This window comes from Anomaloglossus baeobatrachus, chromosome 1 (genome assembly GCF_048569485.1).
Source record: "Anomaloglossus baeobatrachus isolate aAnoBae1 chromosome 1, aAnoBae1.hap1, whole genome shotgun sequence".
NCBI classification, from domain to species: domain Eukaryota; kingdom Metazoa; phylum Chordata; class Amphibia; order Anura; family Aromobatidae; genus Anomaloglossus; species Anomaloglossus baeobatrachus.
Genome location: NC_134353.1, coordinates 670,953,000 through 670,978,245, shown reverse-complemented (window position 1 = coordinate 670,978,245; position 25,246 = coordinate 670,953,000). Strand labels below are relative to the sequence as shown.

The 25,246-nt window shown below is 42.9% G+C and overlaps 1 protein-coding gene across 1 annotated transcript in view; it reads left to right on the top strand.

Annotated features, from left to right (window-relative positions):
* Positions 1–25,246, top strand: part of TRPV4 (transient receptor potential cation channel subfamily V member 4) — a 174,484-nt gene that overhangs the window by 37,540 nt on the left and 111,698 nt on the right. Inside the window, exon 2 of the mRNA XM_075320041.1 lies at positions 21,601–21,996. Coding sequence (XP_075176156.1) covers positions 21,617–21,996 — 380 coding nt within the window. The 5' untranslated portion in view covers positions 21,601–21,616. The remainder of the gene's footprint in view (positions 1–21,600; positions 21,997–25,246) is intronic.

Here is a 25,246-nt window from a genome sequence, read left to right as displayed (position 1 = left end):
TTTTCCTTATGTACACAAGTAGAATAGAAAACAGAAACCTTCTCTGTCTCAGACATGACCTGAAAACATATCTTAGTTGGACTTACTGGAGTCACCAGATTATGTAGTGTCTGTACAGTCTCTATTCTCGCATGACAAGAAGAATGATTATGAAAACATGAATGATAAATCACCTTATCCTGTCCAGGTAAACACATCACCTTAGAAACAAAATGCAAACATGAAGAAATGTCTACTTGTTCAGTGTTCACTCCATCAAATGCAAAATCTGTGTACTGCAGTTGATAGAACACTTGTTGTGTGTTGCTCACAGGTATACCCAAAACTGTAACAGGAACAATAGTTCCTCCTCTTCCAATCACCGGGATTAGTGATGTGCCAACACAAATGTTTCGTTCACATCCTAACCACTTATTTACCCACAAATCCGTATGATTCAATGCAAAATCATACTCTACAGGTAAATTTCGCAGTATTCCCAGTGGAGTAATTCCACTCTGTAAAGCTTGTGCAATCAACTTCAAATTAGAAGAGTACTCTACCTGTATCTCCAGGCACGCTTTAGCTACTTGTGTTTCGTGTGTGCTTTCCACGAGAGCTAATGTAGCATCCTGTAGATGTGACACGGAAGAGCCTAGTACAGCAGCTGTATTCATTACCATCTTTTCAAGAAGTTGATTCAGACTCTTCTGAACCTTTACACCTTTTCCTCCAATAAAACCAATATTATCCAAATCTGACTTAAGTGTCTGTATATCTATGGCATTAGTCAGACTTCCCACTGTCCCAATTCCTCCCAGAATTCCTTCTAACACTCCTCGCTTACTCCTAGTCTGAGCTGTTCTTCTCCCAAACCATTGTTCTATCCCCATCTCCATGGTTATGAGATGTGATTGACACTGAGGAAACCTGGTAGAGATCTTCCAATGAGACATATTGAAAGTCCACACCATTGTCATAAATTCTCCATCCCTTAATAAGGACTTGGACTGAAATTGATTAATTTGGAAAGGAGTAGACGGCATGAACCTCGTGTCTGTGCATGCACTATCTGCTGCTGACCAAATATTCACACTAACGTCTTTACAATGTCTGTAATGTGTCTTTGTTTCAACGCAACACTGGTAAATTCCAGAGTCCCTGGAAGATGGATTCTCTATGGAAAAAATGAACGTATCATCCATCCACCTGATATTACCAATCTGACCTCTGTGAATGACATTAGTTGGACTGTTTAAAAAACTTCCCAAAAACGATGAATTTTTGGTCCATGTCAACAAAGACTCAGAAGGCAATTTCAACCTTGTGTTACATTTTAACATTATGGGTACTGTATTTACTTTGTTATGTACTGTCTGTGGTGAAACCCTTATTTCCGGAACTATAGTGTTAGTAACGGTAAACACTACAGATACCTGAACTTGCACAGGTTCCCGTGTTATCTGGAAATTCCATGTTTTGACCCAATCTTTATCTCCTTCTGTGATGAAGAGTAAGGAAGGATCCAGAATTTTCCCAAAAACCTGAGTTTTTAACAAAATTTCTGTTTTGGATCTTCCAAACTTTCCCTTTGCAATCATGTCATTTGTAATATCACCGGACCATACAGCAGGTTCATCACCTCTGATCTCTATGTTCCAGTATAGTACATCTGTAGGAGAACATTCCCATGTACCAGTTTTATTATTGTGTACATATTCTCCTTGTAATTGTGTGAATCTAGTTTTAGGTCCTGCAATCGCATGTAATATTATGTCTGTGTCGTGTATGAAATGTAATTCAATGCAACATTTTGTTCCATATCCCATGCAGATATTTCCTGTTATCTCCACAGAATTGTCCGTGATGTCCTCTGTCAGTAAGTTCCGTGTATCTGATCCTCTTGGTCTTCGAGAATGTTGAATCTCTCTAGTCCGTTCATTCACATCATTGGCGATTGTTCCTTGATGTAACATGTAAACAATGACGAAAATAAAGCAAAGCAGCAGGAACGTAGATCCCATCACGTAGAAGCTTGTCTTGAGCTTGGGAAGATGTTCTTTCTCCAGAAGGCTTGATGTCATCTTTCCTTCACAGTCTTTAGGTTCTTTATTCCAGTTCGTATAGGAATCCATTTCTTCCTGGAAAGAAATGCAGTATCATTATTTTGTCACAAATATTTTGCACTGGTCAACGTGAACCCACACTTTTTGTGTTTTCCGGGTCTTTTTTACCACATTTGACACTCGGTGCACAAGAATCATGACTTGTCCCATAGTCTCAAGGACTTCAAAAGGACCTTCCCAATTACACTCCCATGGACCACTCTTGCGAAAGGTTTTGATCATGACTAGAGCACCTTTCTTGAATTTGGACTCATAGGGTGGCTCCATTTTCTGCATTCTTGATGCCGCATATGGCAGAATCGCTTTCAGGTTCTCCTGTAGCGATCTCAACCATTGGGACCTTGAGATAGCATCTTTTTGTGGAGTGGATAAAAATGGCTCATGTGGAAACCACAATGGCATTTTTCTTCCCGTCATCAACTCAAACGGAGTGAATTGAGTTGTAGAAGAGATTGAACCTCTTATACTCATCAGTATGAAAGGAACCTTGTCAACCCAAGTGTTACCTTTGTCCAAAAGCATCTTTGCAATTCTGGACTTGATTGTCCTATTCATTCTTTCCACAATTCCCGCAGATTGTGGATGATAGGGGACATGAAATTGCTGTCGCGCCCCTAGAATAGCACAAGCAGTTTGCATGATTTTACCTGTGAAGTGGCTACCTCGATCGGAGGTAATCATCCTTGGGATCCCCCAAGTACAAAAGACATGTTGTACCAATTCCCTTGCTGTGGACAAAGCATCATCTTTCCTAACAGGTAATATTTCTACCCATTTTGAGAACACATCTACCACAATCAATGCATACCTGAGACCATGTTTACCTGAGGGTAAAGGACCAATATAGTCTATCTGCAGTGTAGACCATGGACCATCTGCAGGTGCGATCCGTAGAAGTGGTGGCTTCTGTCCTTTAGGTCTTGGATTTATTTGGGCACAAATGAGACATGATAGTACAACACTTTGAACTGTTTCGTCCATTTTTTCCCAATAAAATTTCTCCTTGAGAATGACTAACAATTTCTGTTGTCCCAAGTGACCTAAACTCTCATGGTTGTATCGAGTGAATTCTACCTGTAGATGTTTTGGTACAACTGGACGCAATTCTTCATTTGAACTGTGACACAAAACCCCATTTTCACAGATGAAAGGAGGTTTTGGATCATCCAGAAAAATAACAAGAGAAGGATCTTTTCTCTGTTCTTCTGCAAATGAAGGTATGTACGTGTCTGCTCTTTGAACCGCTGAATTCTCAGAGGGTTCAGAGTCAAACACTTCCTCTCCTGTCAGGGCAGCTTCCTTGGCTAGAGCATCTGCGGTTGCATTTCCTACAGATAACTCATCATCAGATCTTTGATGTGCAGCGACTTTCACTATAGCAAATCTATTTGGGGCCCTAGATGCCATCTCAAAAATTGATTCTAGAGTTTCGCGGTGCAACAAGGCTTTGTTGGACGAGTCCACGTAGCCTCTCCTTTCCCAAACAGGCAGGTAATCGGTTAGGGATCTGACAACATAGGAGCTATCACTGTAGATTACCATTGGAGTTTGATCATCAGCTTCATTCAGCTGTAGGACCATTCTTACCGCTTCTATCTCTGCCCTTTGAGCTGAGAAATGACTCGGTAACTTGTGTTTTACCACTTGTCCTCGCTTGGAATAGAAAATTCCATATCCTGTGTGATAGTGTCCTTCCAGAAAAAATCTAGAACCGTCTACAAACACAGGTTCATCTGCGTCTTCCGACTGTCGTCTGAAGAGAGATGGACTTGGTTCATGGAACGTTTCTATGCAATCATGGGTTTGTCCTTCATACTGCATCAATTGAGGAAGAACATACTTGGCCTTATAATCTACCTCAATTTGATTTGGAGACAATGAGAGCAACCAATGGGCAAATCTCTGATTTGACACACCTGGGATGTTTTTCTCAAAGAGAAGTTTCAGTGTGGAATGTGGCGTTTGGAGAATAACCTTTTGGAACCCGATGATGTGTTGAGTGATTTTTATCGCAAAATACACTCCCACCAGGTGTCTTGCGCACACCTCAAACCCCCTCTCAACAGGTGAGAGAAGCTTAGAGAAGTACCCCAAGATTCTCCATTCCCCCCCTTGCAGCTGCAGCAAAACCACAGAGACACTTGTCTCTGAAGTGTGTGCTTGAAGCGCAAAAGGTGCGTTCCTTTCCACCATACTTAACGCAGGTGCGTGTTGTAGATCATGTTTCAATTGTGTGAAGGCTTTTTCCTGTTCAACACTCCAGGGACCAAAATAATCATCATTGTCACCTTTTAAAAGATCATACAAAGGTCTGGCTTTGTCAGCAAAATTTTCAATGAAATCCCTTGAGTAATTTACAAGCCCTAAAAAATGTCTTAGTGCCTTGTGTGATGTTGGAATTGGAAGAGATGCAATTGCCTCTATTCTGTCCTGTAGGGGTCGCCGTGTACCTGGATTTAGCAGAACTCCTAAAAACCTGACCTCAGTCTGCATCAGCTTGACCTTTTTGGTATTCAGTTTTAAACCTGCGTCATGCAGCAGCTCAAACAATTCTGCAAGCAAGATCACGTGCATCTCCTTGTCCTCCGTACTCAACAAGATATCGTCCACATATTGCAATAAACATTCCGGACGAGAAAATTTCGACAAAACGTTCGCTAGCGCCTGATGAAAAATGCTTGGCGACATACTTGCCCCCTGAGGAAGACGACAGCATACAAATTGCTGATCGAGGTGGTTGAATGCAAGCTTATATTGGCAACTTTGCTCAATCGGTATACTGAAAAAACCATTACTGATATCCAATACTGAGAAATACCTTGCCTTAGCATCCAATCTCGACATCATGTCATGTGTATCAGCTACAATCGGTGCTACATTGGGAGTACACTTATTGAACATCCTTAAGTCCAACAACATCCGATAGCTACCATCGCTTTTCAGAACACACCACAATGGATTGTTACAGACTGAATTTGCCTTACGTATTACACCCTGAGCCAACAATTCCTGTATAATCTTCGACATCGGAGCAACTGACTCCGGAGGCAACTTATACTGACGCTGTGGAGGTGGATCTCGGCCTTCAATTTTGACAACTACATCCTTCATTGTTCCAACCTCATTCCTGTACTGAGCCCATAAAGAAGGAAACCGCTGTACTAACTCAGTCAATACTTCGTCACCACCAGTTTCAGGCCACAAATGATCTGCTGACACTACATCGGTCAAACAAATGGTCCCGACATGACTATATTCATCTGGATCAATAACTACCGCCTTACAACCGTTAGAATCTTTCCAAACTGTTTTGTTACCCAAATCAATAATCCAGCCATGCTTTTCCATAAAATCAGTGCCAATTATATTCTCAGTATCCTGACAACACCAAATATCCATTTTCGTTTTCAAAAAACCAGGTATTTCCAAAGAAACATCCTGCGCTAAAGTCACCTTTGTTCCATTTTTACCACTGAAACCAACAATTGTACATACAGGGGAATCTGGCTTTAAATGTAAATCAACATTTGTGACACTCAATTGCGCACCTGTATCAAGGAGAAATGTTACTTCCTGACCTTCAAGATTTACCTTTAAAAATGGTCGACCACAGCTATCCATTGAAACTCGAGTGACAAATTCCAGTGGATGCAGCCTGGGGACCGGCTTTGCTAGTCAGGAGGATGGAGAAGGGAGAAGAGCAGCAGGTGTCTTGCCCCTTCCATCCAATCCCTGTATGGTCATTTCCCTTATCTGTCTGGTCAGAGGTGCATATGGTGATTGGTTATTTCTGTTGTCAGTATGAGTGGGCGTATATGGTGATTGGTTATTTCTGTTGTCAGTATGAGTGGGCGTGTATAATGGTGGAGGTGCTGAAGATGGGGGAGGTGCACTGGATGTGTTTGGCATCAGTCCATTTTCCTTACCCAGCCTTTCCTCAGCTCCCGCCCTCAGGAATTTCTTGCATTCCCACTTCAGGTGTCCGGGTTGGCCGCAAAAAAAGCAATGAATTGTGCTCTTTCTGTTACCCCCCCCTGAATTCTTGTTTTTAGAATTCAACACCGGTCTTTTGTTGTTTTTGATCTGTTTTTCCTGGGATACTAATGTGTCAGTGTTCCCTTCTATCATGGCTATTTTTGATTTTACCTGATTTTGCTTCATTCGTCTACGTATTCTATCAATAAATGATGTGGCCTCTTGTAGATTTTCCATCCTAGAAGCTATTTCGAATGAAGCAGGGTCCAAATATTTAAACTTTTTAACAAAGGCCTTGATCATGGAAGGCGGTTCTTGATCAGATCCGATTTCCATTATCAAACGATATCCTTGCTCGAATTTCACTAAGAAGACAAACGGATCCTCCTGTATGTGTGTCTTAAGGTTTTCTAACAATTCGACTGTTGGGGTAGACTCTCCTGTGGTAAAGAGAATTAACTGTCTCAGCCTATCTTCCTTTGTGTCATGGATCAGGTCATTGTGTTCGCCTGTCCTAGGTGTTGCTTGTAACCTTTTTGCCATGTGGGAGGGAAGCCATACCCTATAAATCTTGTTTCTCTGTTCATTTGTTAGATTATATTTATCAGAATGTGACTCAAAAATGTCCGCATTATGGAACGCGTCCATTTTATCATCATATTTCGGTATGTCTTTAATGATTTTCATTAATTGGTCATGGATTTTAATGTTAAGACGGGCAGCCTTATCATGTAACTTCTTTTTCCGAAGTTCCCCCTCATTCAGACTCTCGTCCTCGGCCGTATCCAGCCTGTCCGGGATGTCTGAACCTGAACCTGATGCAGGTGACTGGGAAGCACCTGTCGTGTTCTGTCTCGTATTAACCGATACGTATTTAATATCTTTCCGTAGTTTTGATATTAAATCTGCTCTTGTTTCCAACTGATCCTCCAGATGTTCGATATGTTCTGCTAATATCGAACAATTTGGACAATCTGTTGCTTCTGAATCTGTGACGTGTGTGTCTGTTGTATTGGGCGTGCCTGTTGTTATGGGTGTGTCAGTCACCATACAGATAGTGTGTGCATATGGCTGTGCCCCACCCACCATGGAGTTGTAAGTGTATACCATACCCAATACATTCTGTATCTTTTTCTGTAACCGATTCACAGTAAAAAACTTTTTATCTAACTTAGTATTCTCAAGTTCACATTGCCGGTACAGATTTGACCATAACTGTGCGTCACTATGTGTATGATCAAAAGAATACTCTACATGACAGTTACTAGAATAATGATGAATAAAATCCATTTCTCACCAATATGTGATGCTTGTCCTTGAATGGCTTCAACCGTCTTATGGATGGATGGTCCTCGGATGGCTCCAACCGACTGGATGGATGGTCCTGAGATGTCTCCAACCGTCTTTTGGAAGGATGGTCCTGGAATGGCTTTGACACATACGACCTCCGTGCAGCTTGTCACGTTAACCCTCTCTTAGGTTCTGATGTGGACACAGTGTATCGTCGTTCGCCTGCAGCTTGGACAGAGAGTTTTACTCACTGACCCCCCCCTCTCGGACAAAGGGCAGGGAATGACGTGAGAAGAAGAAAAAAAAAAAAAAAGAGTCCTACTGCAAGAATAGGCAGCGTGAAAAAAATCACCTCTCACAGAAAACAGCTGTGTATCACAATCATTCAGGCTGGTGCTCGCCAAATGTTAAATAATGGGTTTACGGCGACAACTGCATAGCCAGTATATAATGATTGGAGCGAAGATAGGTCAAAAACATATTATGAATTTATTCAGATAAGAGTTGGAGGGTTACAGTCATTAGAGAAAAATAACTGTCTTGGCTTGAGTTAATAGATGGAGACAGATAGTAGAAAATAACAGTTCATTTATCTTACATCGCTGTAGTGTGTAAGCCGTCTCGGGATGATCTGTAGATGGTCTGGTCGGGTTGGTGAGTCCGTCTTTCTCCTGTCACCTTCTGCCTCTCCCTCCTTCTGCCCCTACCTTTGAAGTGTGGGCTTCTTTTATAACCCAAAACCCCTCCTCCTGATAGCCCTTATCTCTTTACATGGTAACACAAAACTAACTATCCTTATTTTAGGTTGAGCATTACATCATGTCACGTGGTACATTTTACCCGCGAAATAAGTGTACTTGCGCACTAGAGACTTGTAACAAAACCTACTTCAACTTATTTATAAACCTTTGAAGCTCGCTGGACTTTGACCTTAAAGTAACAGTAAGAAGGTTCTCATAGCTATTTCAGCTCTTAGCCCAACATTCCAAACAGAATATAGCACTACTTTGACAACTTTGACAAACAATGTCAGATGGCTTTGATGAACAACTAGCAGATGACTTAGGTTCTACAATGTCAAAAACCTTGGTTAGCATTTTCCAACTCACAGGCATCCTTAAAGGGATGGGGAAATATACATATATTTATGAATATATGTAATCCAGTCTATGAATCAATCTCCATAAACTCACTATTTTACACTATTCAGCTATTAAATTGAAATTTCTGTGCCATGATGGAAATCCTGTTAGTAGGCACCCCAACTTTCTATGCAGAGTATGGTACTGGTAAGCCCTTAAGATGTGGGTAATTGTAGAATTATCATCACCAGTTTCCAAGTACATCTGTGACGCCCTGGACTAGCCAGGTAGTCACAGATAGCGCCCCGCACGACACCAGTCCCACCCCAGGTAACACCAGCCAAACCACATAAACTCTAGTCACCTCCCTCAGAGCTTAATGGACACACCAGGGGGGCGGAGCCAGGCGGTTGGCATGCCCACCGAGGAGTTCAGAGGGCCTTAGGCAGGAAACACACAAAAACAGTTCAGGACAGTTCAGTTGTAGTCAGAGAGTTGTGAGGAGTTGGAGAGTTCAAGTGCAGCAGGCCTGTGGTGACAGGTCTGCAGCGGGAACTGACAGGTGCCAGGGTCGTAGCCCTGGTACCTCGGCTAGGAGGCAAACGGTGGCCTTTAGCCTACAGGAGCCGGGAAGACGGCCAGGTGGAACCGTGGTGGACCGGGACAGGGTACCGACCCGGGGAACCGACTGGAAACCGGAGCACACAGGGGGGTACTCAGACCCTGAAACGAGGTCCAGAAGCCACTGGACTGAGTTAATTCACTGATTGAGGTCTGGACGTTAGCTCCTTTCCCACCCAAGTCCCGACTGAAGACAACAGCCCACCGAGCGGGATAGAAAGCCACCGAACAGGCAGAGAGATCCCAGGGGCCTGTGTCTGCAGGCAAACGGGCTTTCCCAACACACATACCGCTGGGGAGCGGACTCCCATCGCTGAAGCGAAGGCAGTCTACATACACACTACACGGTGCAGGAGAAAGGCAAAGACCACCGAACCGAGTGGGGGACCAAACTCAGCCAGCTACGGGCACCGATCACCATCAACTTTGTTTACCAGAGACTTGTGTGTGTCAATAACAGTGAATACAACAGTGCCATCCGGCCGCGCACCGCCCTGTACCACCCAGCTACTTCTCACCAACGAGTCCCGGGGCCATCAACCCTGCCCACGGAGGGGTTGACATCTTGCTGCATAACCATCTCTCCCGGGTGCCCCATAACTGCAGCAGTGGTGTCTACACCTTCACTACATCCCGTGGGTGGCGTCACAAACTCAAACACGGCTCCTGCGATTCATTTCTCAGGACGATATGGCATGAGAAATCAATCACAGATGGATACTGCTCCATAGTTTTGCACTGGTGTGAATGTAGTCCGATGTTTTATCAGATTGCACTCATCTGTACAAAACGCAAGTGCAATCGAAACCCGAAGTGCTTTCAGTATTCACTATTGGTAATCAGGAGAAAAGCTAGAAACCTACTTCTCAGCCTGATTATTGTCTGGCAAGCTTTAAAGGGAACCTGTCAGGTCCAATATGCACCCAGAACCATGAGCAGTTCTGGGTGCATATTGTAAATCCCTGTCTAACCGTCCTTATATACACTAGCATAGATAAAGAGATCTTTAGAAAAAGTATTTCTAAAGATCTTTATCTTATGCTAATAAGCGCAGGGACTAGTCCCAAGGGTGTTATATCCCCTGACTACTCCTCCCTCTTAGCATGTTAGTACGGCCAAAGGGGCATTTTAACATGCTATTCACTTCACATCACTAGCGGTGATGCTCGTACCTGTGTTCGCTGTGACCACGCTTCTGAATGCTGGGCACTTCCAGTCATGCGCAGTAGGCCTCTCTGAAGCTGGGACGCGTACACCAAGCTTCATACAGTGCATGACTCCAGGGCAAGGTGCAATAGCAAACCCTGCATTTACTATGATTGCACCCCTGTCCATAGGGTAACACATTTTTTTGAAGGTATTCTTCTCCAAGAAACATGGTATCTCCACAGGTATGATGCCAAACACAGCCTGTGCTTTAATGGATGGAAAGAGTGCGGCTCCGTACTCTGCCATACAAGCTACGTGTCAAGTGCTTTGCTGCTCGTGTTACTTCATATTGAGTTCTGTATTTACTGTATACACATAGCTGCTTTTATTTCTTGTTCCAATTCTGTTTAATTTGGACCAGACGGCAGTATAGTAAGGCATGGGAACAAACGGTATTGTTCTGTCAGTGGAGTTCCCGCAATGCTCCTTGCTAAGAGAAATTCAGCAATTCTGTTTTTTGTTTTTTTTTTCCTTTTTGTCTAAACTGACAGTAAAACTTCATATACTCTGTCCTCCATGATTAGTGATGGAGATGATTTACCACGTTGCTCTCCTTTTCACGTAGGCTGTATAATATTGGATCTTTCTTTCAACAGTGGAGTTCCCCTTTTGCTTTGTTTTGCACGACTGCCATATATTTTTGTTCTTTGCTTTCGGTCTCCTCCAGTGTGAATGTTTATAGATCTAACAATGCCTAAGGGTGTGCACTCATTACTGTCCAAACTGTTTGTAATTGAACAGATCAGGAATGTGTCAAATTAGATCCATCTTGACATGTTTGAACATATTATGTTCTATACTGTGGCCTGCACTGTTACACACACAATCTGCATCTTGGTGTGTGTGTGTGTGTGTGTGTGTGTTACAATTAAAGGGGCTGTCCACTTTCAGAAAATTTATAACAAATCGCACTTTACTTACCGTACCCGAGTCTTGTGCACCCCCATCAGCAGACCTCACTGATTGGCTGCCGCTTTGTGGACCTAATTTCAGTAGCACAACCAAAACGAGAAACAGCCACATTGTCCGAGATTTGGCCCCCGACCCAGTTCCAGTGAGTAAAGAAAAGTTTTGTTTTAGAACTAACTGCGTCTAGGAAACACGTTTTTCTGAAAGCCACAACCCTTTTATAGTTAAGGTTCTAGAGTGATACAGAGTGGCCAATTCATTGCAGACTTTTTTTCTTTTTTAACTTTGTCTTTGTCATTTGTAAAAAAATTTTAGAAAGATAAAGCCTATGCGCAATACACTCTCAATGCAATCAACTGGATTTTTTTTTTTAAATGGCCTTCATTTCTATTTCGAGCCATGGCGACTTGATTGATGAATGCTCTGTAGGAAGATCAATCTTCTGCAGCCTAGATAGATCCCTCTAGGTCTTCTCCACCATTCTCTTGACGGTATTAAGCTATCGGGTTGCAGGTTTTCCACTTTGCATTGTTCCTTGTATTCTTCCAATCACCATGTCCTTCGCCAGTGATTGCTATCTTCGCATGTGTCCACAGAAGGCAAGTTGTAGCTTGACAGACGTTGCTTCAAGTGAAGTGTGGCTTGATTTGTTCCAAAATTGATTTGTGTGTTCTTCTTACCATCCATGGTATTATTAATATCCTTCAGCAGCACCAGATGTCGAAGGCGTTGATTCTTCTTCAGTCTTTTTTCTTTATATTCCAAGTTTTGCATCCATATGTGACTGCAGAAAAGACCAGACTATGTACGAGATGTGTCTTCACCACCAGTGAAATGTTCCTCGATTTTTGAGGCCCTTGTCCAGTAAATCAACTGGATAAGACCTATTATTAGATATCACAAAATCTACTTTTTATTCATCCCAAGTCATATGAAAAGGCTCTTTAACACTAGCAGTCCCAGAGAGGGGTCATTTAACATTTCTACCTTTGGAACCCAGAGACGGGTCGAATGACCTGAAGGATTTTAGCTAACATCCTATAATCACCGTCTTTTGTTACGCAATTAAGGCCATTACTGTCGCACCACAGGAGGTTGTTGTTTTCCATTGAGTTTAGCCATTTAGTTTCTAGTTTGTTCTATTCAGTTTGGACTAAGGGTCATTTGACCCTCTTTCGGGACTTCAGGGGGGAGCTCAAAATTTCTGGGACTTCTAGTGCTAAAGGGCCACTTTTGACTTTTAGGATTGCTACTTCCAATAGGTGGGACCCCATTATAGCTTCTCATACAGCTAGATCATATCTCATACTTTGTACTGATGAGGGGAAATCACCCCTAAACACCGTGTCTGAAAAAGTGAGGTTCTGATCTGGCATGAATCCTAAGTGATGTGACAAGGCTCCTTTAAAGGGCCACTTTTGACTTTTAGGAATCCTACTTCCAATAGGTGGCACTAGAGTTAAGCGGGCTTTACACGCTACGACATCGCTAATGCGGAGTCGTTGGGGTCACGGAATTCGTGACGCACATCCGGCCGCATTAGCGATGCCGTTGCGTGTGACATCGATTAGCGATTTTGCATCGTTGCAAAACAGTGAAAAATCGCTAATCGGCGACACGGGGGTCCATTCCCAATTATCGTTACTTCAGCAGTAACGAGGTTGTTCCTCGTTCCTGCGGCATCACACATCGCTGCGTGTGACGCCGCAGGAGCGAGGAACGTCTCCCTACCTGCCTCCCGGCCGCTATGCGGAAGGAAGGAGGTGGGCGGGATGTTACGTCCCGCTCATCTCCGCCCCTCCGCTGCGATTGGGCGGCGGTTCAGTGACGTCGCTGTGACGCCGCACGGACCGCCCCCTTAGAAAGGAGGCGGTTCGCCGGTCACAGCGACGTCGCCGGACAGGTAAGTATGTGTGACGGCTCTGGGCGATGTTGTGCGCCACGGGCAGCGATATGCCCGTGTCGCGCAACAGATGGGGGCAGGTACGCACACTAGCGATATCGGGACCGATATCGCAGTGTGTAAAGTAGCCTTTAGTCTCCTTCCTCCCTGAAGAGACAATTTTGAATATTCATCTTTTAGGCATTTAAGTTGATGTATTTTCTTTGCTATACTTTTGAAAGCTCAATAATAACAGGCGTAAGGAAAGAGGATTGCAAAAATGGCAAATATTTTGCTTTGAAGATTAATTCCAGATGACTCCTTAACATTGTGTAGGCCGAGCTGTATCCACAAAGCACAAGGAGCTTTCCATTTTGTGTTTTTGTACAGTTTTGGTTTAAACTAAGGTTTTTCTAGATAGTACTCATCACAAGAGGATACAGAAAGCAGAAGCGACATGTCTGACACAAATAAAAAAACAAAATAATCTTTCTCCAACACTTGCCACGTGTTCTTTGCCCGCAGACAGTTTGTGGTGGTCATCCACGACTACAACACAGTACTTGCCTCTCGTGCAAGATGTTGTGAAAGGTTAAGTTCTTCTTTCTAATAGATTACACAGGACTATGCAAGTTCTATTCAAGAGCAGTCGTCTGTCTTCAAGTTTTTTCCGGTAATGATTTGGTTAATTGACCGAGTAGCAAGCAAATATTCATTTTTCTGGAATATATAATTTGTGTTCATTCACATGTAGCATACTACACAATGATCCACGCCATATAGAAATCTATGCCTATCATTTAGGTAAGTGTCGTTTTTTTTCTAAACGCTTTTAAAAGCAGTTGTATGCGCCTACAAAATGACATGCTTGTGTATATTTATAGTCAATATGAAAGGGAGGACTGTTTTCAGCTGCATTTAGGCTCCGCTCCTAACCCACATCTGGGAAATGTTTGCACAGTGGCTTATACTATAGTCTCTAATGAGAAGATCTTTCAAAAGACAGCAGGACACTGAATCTTCGCCTGTGGCCCAAGCCTGAACATTTTTGGCATCTGTTTATGGGACTGATCTCAACAAAGTTCAGTCTGCTACTTGTACAGGAGCTTAAAATGTAGTTAAATTTTTATTATGTAACCACATTAAATTGCATTTGAGTAAACTAGGATTATTTTTTTTTAACCATTATCTATAATAATGCAACACATGTTAAATATACTAATTGTATTTATAAGTATTAACTTCTCTCAGGTTACAGTGATCTCTGAAGTAATGAATTAACTTGTCCTGGAACGACCATGGTTACTTTAAAATTGGGATGATTGCTGCTAAAAATGTATCCTAAAATATGAAAAAATAAATATTAGTCATATAACTAATATTAACCCCTTCAGCCCCCGGGCACTTTCCGTTTTTGCGTTTTTGTTTTTTGCTCCCCTTCTTCCGAGAGGCGTAACTTTTTTATTTTTCCATCAATCTTGCCATATGAGAGCTTGTTTTTTGCGGGACGAGTTGTACTTTTAAATGAAACCATAAGTTTTACCATATAGTGTACTGGAAAACGGCAAAAAAAATTCCAAGTCTGGAAAAATTGCAAAAAAAGTGGGATTGTACAATAGTTTTTGGGATATTTTATTCACCGTGTTCACTATATGGTAAAACTGATGTGTGGGTATGATGCCTCAGGTCGGTGCGAGTTTGTAGACACCAAACATGTATAGGTTTACTTGTATCTAAGGGGTTAAAAAAATTCACAAGCTTGTCCAAAAAACGTGGCGCACGTTTTGCGCCATGTTCCAAAACCCGTAGCGTTCTCATTTTTCAGGATCTGAGGCTAAGTGATGGCTTACTTTTTGCGTCTCGACCTGACGTTCTTAACGGTACCATTTTTGCGCAGATGCTACGTTTTGATCGCCTGTTATTGCATTTTGCGCAAAATTTGCGGCGACCAAAAAACGTAATTTTGGCGTTTGGAATTTTTTTGCCGCTACGCCGTTTACTGATCAGATTCATTGATTTTATATTTTGATAGATCGGGCATTTCTGAACGCGGCGATACCAAATATGTGTATTTTTTATTTTTTTAACCCTTTAATTTTCAATGGGGTGAAAGGGGGGTGATTTGAACTGTTAGGTTTTTTTATTTTTTTTTACTTTTTTTTTTAATTTTACTAGTCCCCCTAGGGGGCTATTGCGATCAGCAATCCGATCGCTCTGCATTATCTGCAGATCTCAGCTACAGAGCTGAGAACTGCAGATTTGCTGCTTCACTTTCAATGCCGGCTGTATTCCGGCATTGAGAGGAAGTGACTCATGTTAGCTACAGGCGTCATCACATGACCCTGTGCTACCATGGCAACCGCCGAAAGTCACGTGATCATGTCACGTGACTTCCGGTGGGGGCGGGGTAAGTCACTGTCATGGCGGCGCCCATGTACATATCGCTGCCAAGACTTTGGCAGCGAAATGTAAGGGGTTAATGGCCGCGGGTGGAAGCGATTCCACCCGCGGCTAGCAGGCACACATATCAGCTGTTGATAACAGCTGATATGTGCGCGTCTCGCCGCCGCCCGCCGGCGGCAGGGGGCGGGGCTTACCGGCACACGATCCATGACGTATCTAGTACGTCATGGGTCGTTAAGGGGTTAATAAAGCAAGTCCTGCCATATAAAAATCAGAAAGCGTTGATAGGATTCACTGGATTCTATCTACAGTGTCTGGAAAAAATATTCATATCCCATGAACTTTAACAAAACTTAAACAAATTTTTTGGGATTTTAAATGATATACCAACACTAATTAGCAAGGATTTGTGATGTGTACAAGAAATGTGACGAGAACATCTTCTTCCACGTGCTAGCTGTGTCCCCTACACGGCATGTGGAAGAAGATGGTCTGGGCAGAGGAGATAGAAAATAGCGCTTTGCATTTAGAGCAAAAAGTTCTATGTGTGGCAAACTAACACTGCACATCGCCCTGAAAACACCATCCTCTCTGTCAAACATGGTTGTAGCAGCATCATGCTGAGGGGATGCTTTTCTTCAGCAGGGACAGAGAAGCTGGTAAGAGTTGATGGAAAAATGGTTGGAGTTGGAGCTAAATGCAGAGCAATCCTGCAAGAAAACCTGTTGGCTGCTGCAAAAGACTTAAAAACGGAGTCGTGGTATCCCCTTCCACCAAGACAACGACTCTAAACATACTGTCTGCGCTACAATGGAATGGTTTGGAGCAAAGCATATTCATGTGTGTGAATGGTCCATTCACAGTCCAGACCTAAATCCCATTAAGAATCTGTGGCAAGACTTTAAAATTGCTGTTCGTATACGTCTCCATCCAATTTCACTAAAGCGGGCTTTACACGCTGCGACATCGCTAATGCGGAGTCGTTGGGGTCACGGAATTTGTGACGCACATCCGGCCGCATTAGCGATGTTGCTGCGTGTGACACCGATGAGCGATTTTGCATCGTTGCAAAAACGTGCAAAATCGCTAATCGGCGACATGGGGGTCCATTCTTAAAAATCGTTACTGCAGCAGTAACGAAGTTGTTCCTCGTTCCTGCGGCAGCACACATTGCTGCGTGTGACGCCGCAGGAACGAGGAAGCTCCCCTTACCTGCCTCCCGGCCGCTGTGCGGAAGGAAGGAGGTGGGCGGGATGTTACGTCCCGCTCATCTCCGCCCCTCCGCTGCTATTGGGCGGCGGTTCAGTGACGCTTCAGTGACATCGCTGTGACGCCGCACGGACCGCCCCCTTAGAAAGGAGGCGGTTCGCCCGTCACAGCGACGTCGCCGGACAGGTAAGTATGTGTGACGGCTGTTGTGCGACACGGGCAGCGATTTGCCCGTGTCGCGCAACAGATGGGGGCGGGTACCCACACTAGCGATATCGGGACCGATATCGCAGTGTGTAAAGTAGCCTTAAGTTAGAGCTATTTTAAAAAGAAAATGGGCAAAATTTCAGCTTCTAGATGTGTAAAGCTGGTAGATACATACCCCAAAAGACCTACACCAGTAAATGCAACAAAAGGTGGTCCTACAAAGTATTGACTCAGGGGGCGGAATACAAATGCAAGTCACAGATTTCAGATTTAAATTTTTAAAATATTTAGAAAACCATGCATCATTTCCTTTACACTTCACACATACTTGCTACTTTGTGTTGGTATATCACATAAAATCTTAAAGAAACACATTAAAGTTTGTAAGTGCTTGCAATGTGAAAAAAAAATATGGAAAAGTGTACTAGGTATGAATACTTTTTTAAGGCACTATAAGTTGAAGCTGAAGTTGAAGTTGAAGCAAAAGCTTCTTCAGGGTCAATATATAGTATACCAAAAGAATATACCTGAGGCATCCATACCTGGTTTCCTAAGGATTTAATCATACTAACACAGGGTTCTTAATGCTATTTTCATCAAAAAAGCATAAAAGCCATCCCACCATGATAAGGTGTACTCAATTGTCCCAGTTTTGTCTGTGATACATCCACACTGAACGTGCTCTTATGATTTGCATGTACACCAACCTATGCTCTTTCTCATTCCTTTGGTCATCCTGACACAGGCAGAAAAAGGGCTGCTCATATACTCCTCTGACTTTTACAGAAGTATTTAAACTCTGTATGGTACTAAACATGTATAATTTATAATATTTCAAGCCAAACGTTTGGACATATCTGTTCATAACGTTTCTTATCAGAATGTGCACATTGTAAAATTCAGACTGAAGGGAGCAAAACCATGAAGGAACAATTATGAAAATGAGGTGTAAAGAAACACATGTGAAACAAACCAAAATACGTGTTAAAGCCTAGATTCTGCAAAGTACACCCCCTTTTATACAGATTATCACTTTACCCACCTTTTGGCGTTCTCTCAAGCAACTTCTTCAGGTAGTTACTAGGAATGACTTTAGAAGAGTCTTGAAGATGTTTGCAGAAGTGCTGAGCTCTTGTCTGCTTTTCCTTCACTCTGCTGTCCACTCTTCCTAAACCATCTCTATTGGGTTTAGGTTGGGCAATTGTGGAGGCCATGTTATTGGGTTAAGCCCTGTATATAATTGTAATCTTATCAGCTGTTATTTGGACACCTTTTAGAGGTACTATTCAGATGTTGTATGGTATTGTTGTTCAGAGGAAAGTTATATCTTTTCCTACATTTCTAAAGTATGTCCTGTACATTCTTGTGGTTAGTTTTCTCATAAATCGCTGCATTCCATCTTTTTCAGTAATGACCCTTACTCTAATATTCTGCATCATACAACATGCTTAGTTTAGACTGTGGAGTCACTTTCTCTTTGCAAATCTGTCTGTTCTAGCCTATAAAAATGTTATAAAGTAAATTTTGATCCCCATTGAAGATGCTGGGTGATCCAGATTGAGTGGGGATCACGTGACGTGGCATAGCGGCAAATGGAGTAGATATCGGCGTAATGCAACGATCCATGAGAAATTAACTATAAAAGTATGTAAAGTAGCTACATTATAAAATGCTGAAAATATATTAAATTTTTCCTGTAGTTTTATGCATATTGTGGCGGTATTGTTTTGCCACTGTGTTGAACCATTTTGTTGATATTGTAAAGGAAATGTTGTTTGCCCATTTGAAAAGGGGTTTGTTGGAAAGTTATACTTGGTGTAACGCGCACGTATTGGAGAGTGGTAGATGACTGATTCCCTTTGACAGAGAAAAGTCAGCGAAATTTCACCCACCCCCAATAATTTGTGTGCATGTAACTCTTTCAAAGACTAGTCTACCAATACTTTTTCATGGTCAAGCCATTCCTTCATTACTGAGAAATCAAGGTTTGAAATTAATCTACAAATTACCATAGGTTAAATAGCTTTTTGTAGATCTGAAAGCGAAATAAAGAAAAGGGCTCCTTTTTTGGAACTGTTAATAAAAAATGATAAAAGTGAACACTATATTCACTCACCTGCTCATGTTGTGCTGGGCAGGTACAACACTGGGACAGCACATGTGGTTCGGACAAGGTGTAGATAGTATCAGCCGTGAAATCCCTGTGCGACGCATATCCTACGTGGATGTGTCTTTTGTATAATCCGAGGTACAAAAGTGCCTACAGCGATTCTGTCACCGATGCTATCCCTACTGCACAAAAAAGCACCAGCAGCAGGGTATCGTGCCGCACAAAATCAGAAGGTTCTCAGTAACTGACCACATGAAGCCGCAATTACCAGACTGGAGGGATGTAATGTACCTATGAGCTGCTGCACCGACGGCTCACTCCCATACTAGCAGTATGAAGCTGAAGACAGGAAGGGAAAACAAATAAAAAAGGACTGATAATTTCAGGTGATGCAGACAGGAGCATGTTAAAAGGAAGTAATTTTAATGGGCACTACGCGTTACAGGGGCGGACCGTTTCCTTCAGGTGTAGATCTGAAGTCTTTGTTACTCCAACTCTATTTCCAGTGCCACTACCTTCTGCAAATAGTTCTTCAGGCTCATTTGCAAATAAATTCACTGATTTCTCAGTAGTGTAGCAATGGAATAGTCATGCAAAGGTATTGCTGGACTTGTCTTGGAAAGATCTACATGCTCTTATAAAAATTGTTTGGGGGATGATATTCTGCTGACCAGATTCTCTTTTAGACTTTAAATTGCATGTGACGCGCCCATAGGGTGCCACGGGTTACTCTTCACCGGGCCGGTGTCGATTTGGGTTGTCAAAGCGGCCTGGCCCTGTTCCGTGAGTAGTTATTCGTGACTCCACCTGTGGTGTGTGGCCAGTTATTATTAGCCGCCGCTGCGGGAAGTCTCTCTCTTCTGGGGCAAATGGTTATGCAGCTTGGGTGTTGCAGCTCTCCACAGGTAGAGCTAGGCCCCAGGGAAAATGTTGGTGGTAGTAGTAGTAGCCTATAGCGCAGGGGTGCTATGATGGGAGCGCCGGCAATGTTGGGATGACACAGAGGGTGCAGTTCAAGCTCTTTACTCACTGAAGTCACACCGCCTTAGGAGTGCTGTGTTCTGCTGTGATGGGCTTCAGCCGATCACAGATAGTTCAGAGGTCAAGGCCGGTGTCTCGTTCTGTGTGTCCTTTCTAGTGGTCTTCCCTGAACCCCAGCTCCTGGGCCATGGAACGGGTCATGGGTGCCTGCTACACTCCCCGCGAAACCTGGGATCACCCTTCTTCCTAAGAACTCGGGTCGAGCCTTCAGCTCCGAACCACGTGCCCCTTTCTGTGCACTGTCTTGCGTCTTCTCTTCCTGAGTCTGACCTGGTGCTTGCTGCGCCCGGAGCTAACTGAATGCTGTGTGAGATGGCTCCTCACTTTCTCTGCAGGTGCCCCGCCTCCTGGGTTGCTGAACTAGTGGGCAAGAAGTCCCATACCTTATGCTGGCTACCCATGGCACCTACCCTGGCCCAGTCACAGTGACAGAGCTCCCAGGTTGTGTGTTGGATGTGTTGTGGTGGTTTACTGGCGATGACATAATCCGTATCTGAGTTGAATACTGCACCCCAGGTGAGGTGCAGTACCCTGTGGCGCCTGAAGCTGCTGGGGCGCCACACATGTACTCTGGGTGGTGACAAAAACTTCTAATGCAACACAACAGCTTTTACAGGCATGGGCTCTAGCAACTCCTCTAAAATTACTTACCTTATCTGAGAGCTTTGCATCTTTCAGTCAATCTATCATCAATAGAGCTAGTTTATGTGCATACTTGCTGAATGTGCCCACATACAATATGCTCACATCACAGTTTATAAAATAAAGATATTTTTTTTTCATTAAGTGCTAAATTAGATTGTTACTCCTTCTATAGTTATTCTCATTTACGGCTATGTGGAACATTATTTTGATTGAACCCACAGCTCTTTCTGGGCCCTCTGTATCTACCAGTACTCACATTCATACCGGCTCCTCAGGTAGCTTAAACTCAGCCACGATCTTGTATAAGAAGACTCCAGGAAAAGAGGATTGCTTTTAACTGAAATTCTTGTATTAATGATGAAAGTAGCAGGTAAAAAAGATTAATTCTCTACAGAGAGCATTTGCATGTACAAGAACATGGTGGAACAAACACTAAAATGGAGAAGAAGGGACGGGACACTTACATCACAGGGCTACAGGGAGTGAGGATGGACAAATCATAAGGAAAGGCAAAGCTTAAGCATAGGTACAGAAATATAATACAATAGAATGCAAAACAGTAAACTATTTCCTAGTCGTGGGACATGACAATAGTTATGGACACTAAAAAAATGGGAAACCAGTAATTTCGGTCTACCTAAGAAACCTATTGTCTGTCTACCTAAGCGGAGTAATTGACTCTGCATCCTCTTAGAATTACTGTATTAAAAACTACTGATTACTATAGGTTTGATTGGTTCTCCATAGGAGCTTCTGTGTTGTGGAAATTATTTTATAAGGTTGACATATTGGTGATGTTAGATTTTTTTTTTTTTTCTTAAATTCTGACTAGGTGTATGTATAGATTATGACTAGGATGTATACAGTTATAATTTCACTAGCATAAATAACAACATATTTTTTCTATTTCAGAAATTGTAAGCGAAGCATGACAGATCCCTCACACCTCCAAAAACAGAGCGCTCTAGATATCGATGAAAGTCAAGGAGATGATGTCTCAGCACACAATGACAGTTTTCCTCTGTCCTCCTTGGCCAATTTGTTTGAAAATGAGGAGGGTGCAGTACCCACAGAGGTGAATCGAATTCCACAGCCACATGGAGATGGCAAGCAAAACCTCAGGATTAGATTTCAAGGTGCTTTCAAAAAAGGTATTTCAAGTCCAATGGATCTATTGGAATCTACCATTTATGAATCCTCTGTGGTACCAGCACCAAAGAAAGCGCCTATGGATTCCTTATTTGATTATGGGACTTATCATCATCATCCTACAGAAAACCGGCGCAAGCGAAAGAAGATACTTGTAGAGTAAGTAATGATATTTCTCAAGCTGTTCGTTATTTTGTCTTTTTCCTTTGTCCAGGATTTTTTGAGTAGACTATTAAGTATGAATTTTAGCTCACTTTTCATACAATTTAACAGAGGGTACATACATGGTAAATGCAATATTTTTACTCCTGTGTATTGTTTTGTTTTACTGTACTCCCATATGAAATGTCCAGAGGATAAGTTGTAAATGTCTATTATTGGGACCTCCAGCAATCGTAAGAACAGTTGTAGTGTCCACTTTGTGAAAAAACCATCTCTCAATTTCAACAGGACAAAGCTCTTAGGATTGGAGGTGGAGGTTCAAATTGCGTAACCCCAGCACCCAGGAACTTTTTCACTTATTCAGTTGAAATTTTAAAGATGTATAGAAGTGTACGGATCATATGTGTTTGAAAGAAAGACATCGGATAATAGAAGGCTCTGGGCAGGTTAGATTAAGATGTTAAGAGGATTTTCTGACGTCTATGTCAAAATTGTGTGGTAACATCACCTTAGCTAGTAATGTTTAGGTTGACAGCTCTCAGCCCCTGTTTTCCTGATAACAAGAGTGGCTGGCTGACAACTTGGCACCACTTTGTCTCTTGAGCGAAAAAAGTGGATGGAAAGGAAAATTCAACTTTCCAACCTGTTTTTCCAATGGGAGTCCTCAAGTGAAGAACTTCCTTACCCCCATCCACATTAGATTTGCTGGTGGATGAATGAATTTGGCGGTTTGATAAGACAACGAGAAACTTAAAAGGGGTTGTTCATCTTGACTAATCACGAGAAAATGAGCCAGAGTAAATACCAAATACATGTTATATCTAGTGATGAGTGAGTACTAACTCTCAGACGGGCTTGACTCATATACCGAGCATAACGGAAGTGAATGGGGAACTAGAGTATCCGGAATATTTAAATACTTCCTAATGAGACCCCCTAATATATATATATATATATAAATTATTATAAAAAATTCCAGCCGCACACTGTGAAAAAACAAAAATAAATTCTACCTTATACATAAATGGAGGTATTTAGAAAATTATAATGGCCATTGTAATACCAGCCCAGCGCCCCTTCACGGCAACTTCCTTTGCTGGGTCCTACACTACACTGAATCTTCTCTGGGTTTTAAAAACCTACAAGATCAGCTGGTGAACATTCTGTATTTTCGATTGTATAATGCATATAACAGTGAGTGGTGCTCTGTTTGCTGGATTTGCACCCCAGCTCCTGGCCGCTTCCTTAGCCTCCTTTTTGTTCACCAGCTGATCTTGTAGGTTTTTAAAACCAAGAGAAGATGCAGTGTAGTGTAGGACCCAGCAAAGGAGGTTGCCGTGAAGGGGAGTTGGGCTGGTATTACAATGGCCATTATAATATTCTAAATACCTACATTTATGTATAAGGTAGAATTTATTTTGGTTTTTCAGTGTGCGGCTGGATTTTTTTCTCATTTATACACCATCCAGATACGCACCTGTTTACATTGTAAAGGTGCTTCCAGTATGGTTTAAAGTCAGGTTAGTACCAGCGTGGGAAACCAGCAAGGAAACCCCTGTTTCATTCTGGTTTTTTTTTTCTATTGTGTGTCCTTACTGACATAAGTTCTCACTGTAAGGGTACCTTCACACTTAGCGATGCAGCAGCGATCCGACCAGCGATCTGACCTGGTCAGGATCGCTGCTGCATTGCTACATGGTCGCTGGTGAGCTGTCAAACAGGCAGAGCTCACCAGCGACCAGCCCCCAGCCAGCAGCGACGTGCAAGCGACGCTGCGCTTGCACGGAGCCGCCGTCTGGAAGCTGCGGAGACTGGTAACTAAGGTAAACATCGGGTATGGTTACCCGATGTTTACATTAGTTACCAGCGCACACCGCTTAGCTGTGTGTGCAGGGAGCAGGGAGCCGCGCACACTGAGCGCTGGCTCCTTGCTCTCCTAGCTGCTGTACACATCGGGTTAATTAACCCGATGTGTACAGCAGCTACATGTGCAGAGAGCCGGAGCCGGCAGCACAGGCAGCGTGAGAGCTGCAGAGGCTGGTAACTAAGGTAAATATCGGGTAACCACCTTGGTTACCCGATGTTTATCTTGGTTACAAGCTTACCTCAGCTGTCAGACGCTGGCTCCTGCTCCCTGCTCGCTTCATTTGTCGCTCTCTCGCTGTCACACACAGCGATCTGTGTGTCACAGCGGGAGAGCGCCTTTGAAGAAAACGAACCAGGGCTGTGTGTAACGAGCAGCGATCTCGCAGCAGGGGCCAGATCGCTGCTCAGTGTCACACACAGCGAGATCGCTAATGAGGTCACTGCTGCGTCACAAAAAGCGTGACTCAGCAGCGATCTCGGCAGTGAGCTCGCTGTGTGTGAAGCACCCCTTACTTACTGTACCAGCTATTCCAAATCTATGTGACAGCATTAATAACGTGTGCCTGTGAAAGTGACAATATACAAGTGAAAGCTGCTGGCCATCTGCCACTTGTCAGAGTGTGAATGTTTATTCCAATGGGGATAGTGGATTAAGCCAAAGACAAATAAATAATCTGGCTGTAGTTTTATCTAATATCAGAACTAAGCATAGATCATGTTGAAATTTGCAAGGTCTGCAATATGGGAACCATTGTGGGATGACCGTAAATGTTGTTGATTTGTGCTGTGTATGGTCAGCTTTTGGGTATATATGGATGGATTATAATTGACTCTGTAAGAGCATGTCTCCAGTGAGATTATTTTGAAGGCACCTTCCCAAGGATGCGTGGATTACAAAACCTTTCAGGCATTCTCTGCCTCCCTACACATACCTGTTGTATCCTCCCTTTGGAAAAGCAGTGGCGTGTGAGTTATTATACGCGGCCTGCAGGGAATAGCTTTATCTGCTTATGCCTTCATTTCACATTGATCTATGGCGTTTATACAGTGTAATCCCCAGGCTTCTCTGTACTGAACCCTTCTGTTGTAGAAATGTTAATGTTGTCACAATTAATTTTTTAAATGGGTTTATGAAGTCTTCCTGTCAGAAGCTCAATCCATGGAAAATATGGTGCTCTTTTCCAGACCTTTACTTTACCGTATGCTGGCCTCCTTTCCTGAAACTGTTTTCACATCTCCTGCAGAATAATGGCCTGAGTTCTGGACACCCTTCCCGATTGGGGATTATTTTTCTGGTAATCGTTGCCGCTTTGCAGAAGTAAAGTAACTTTCCTAAAGAAGTTTATAAAATAAATATTTTTCAACTGATGTGGCCTTTTGA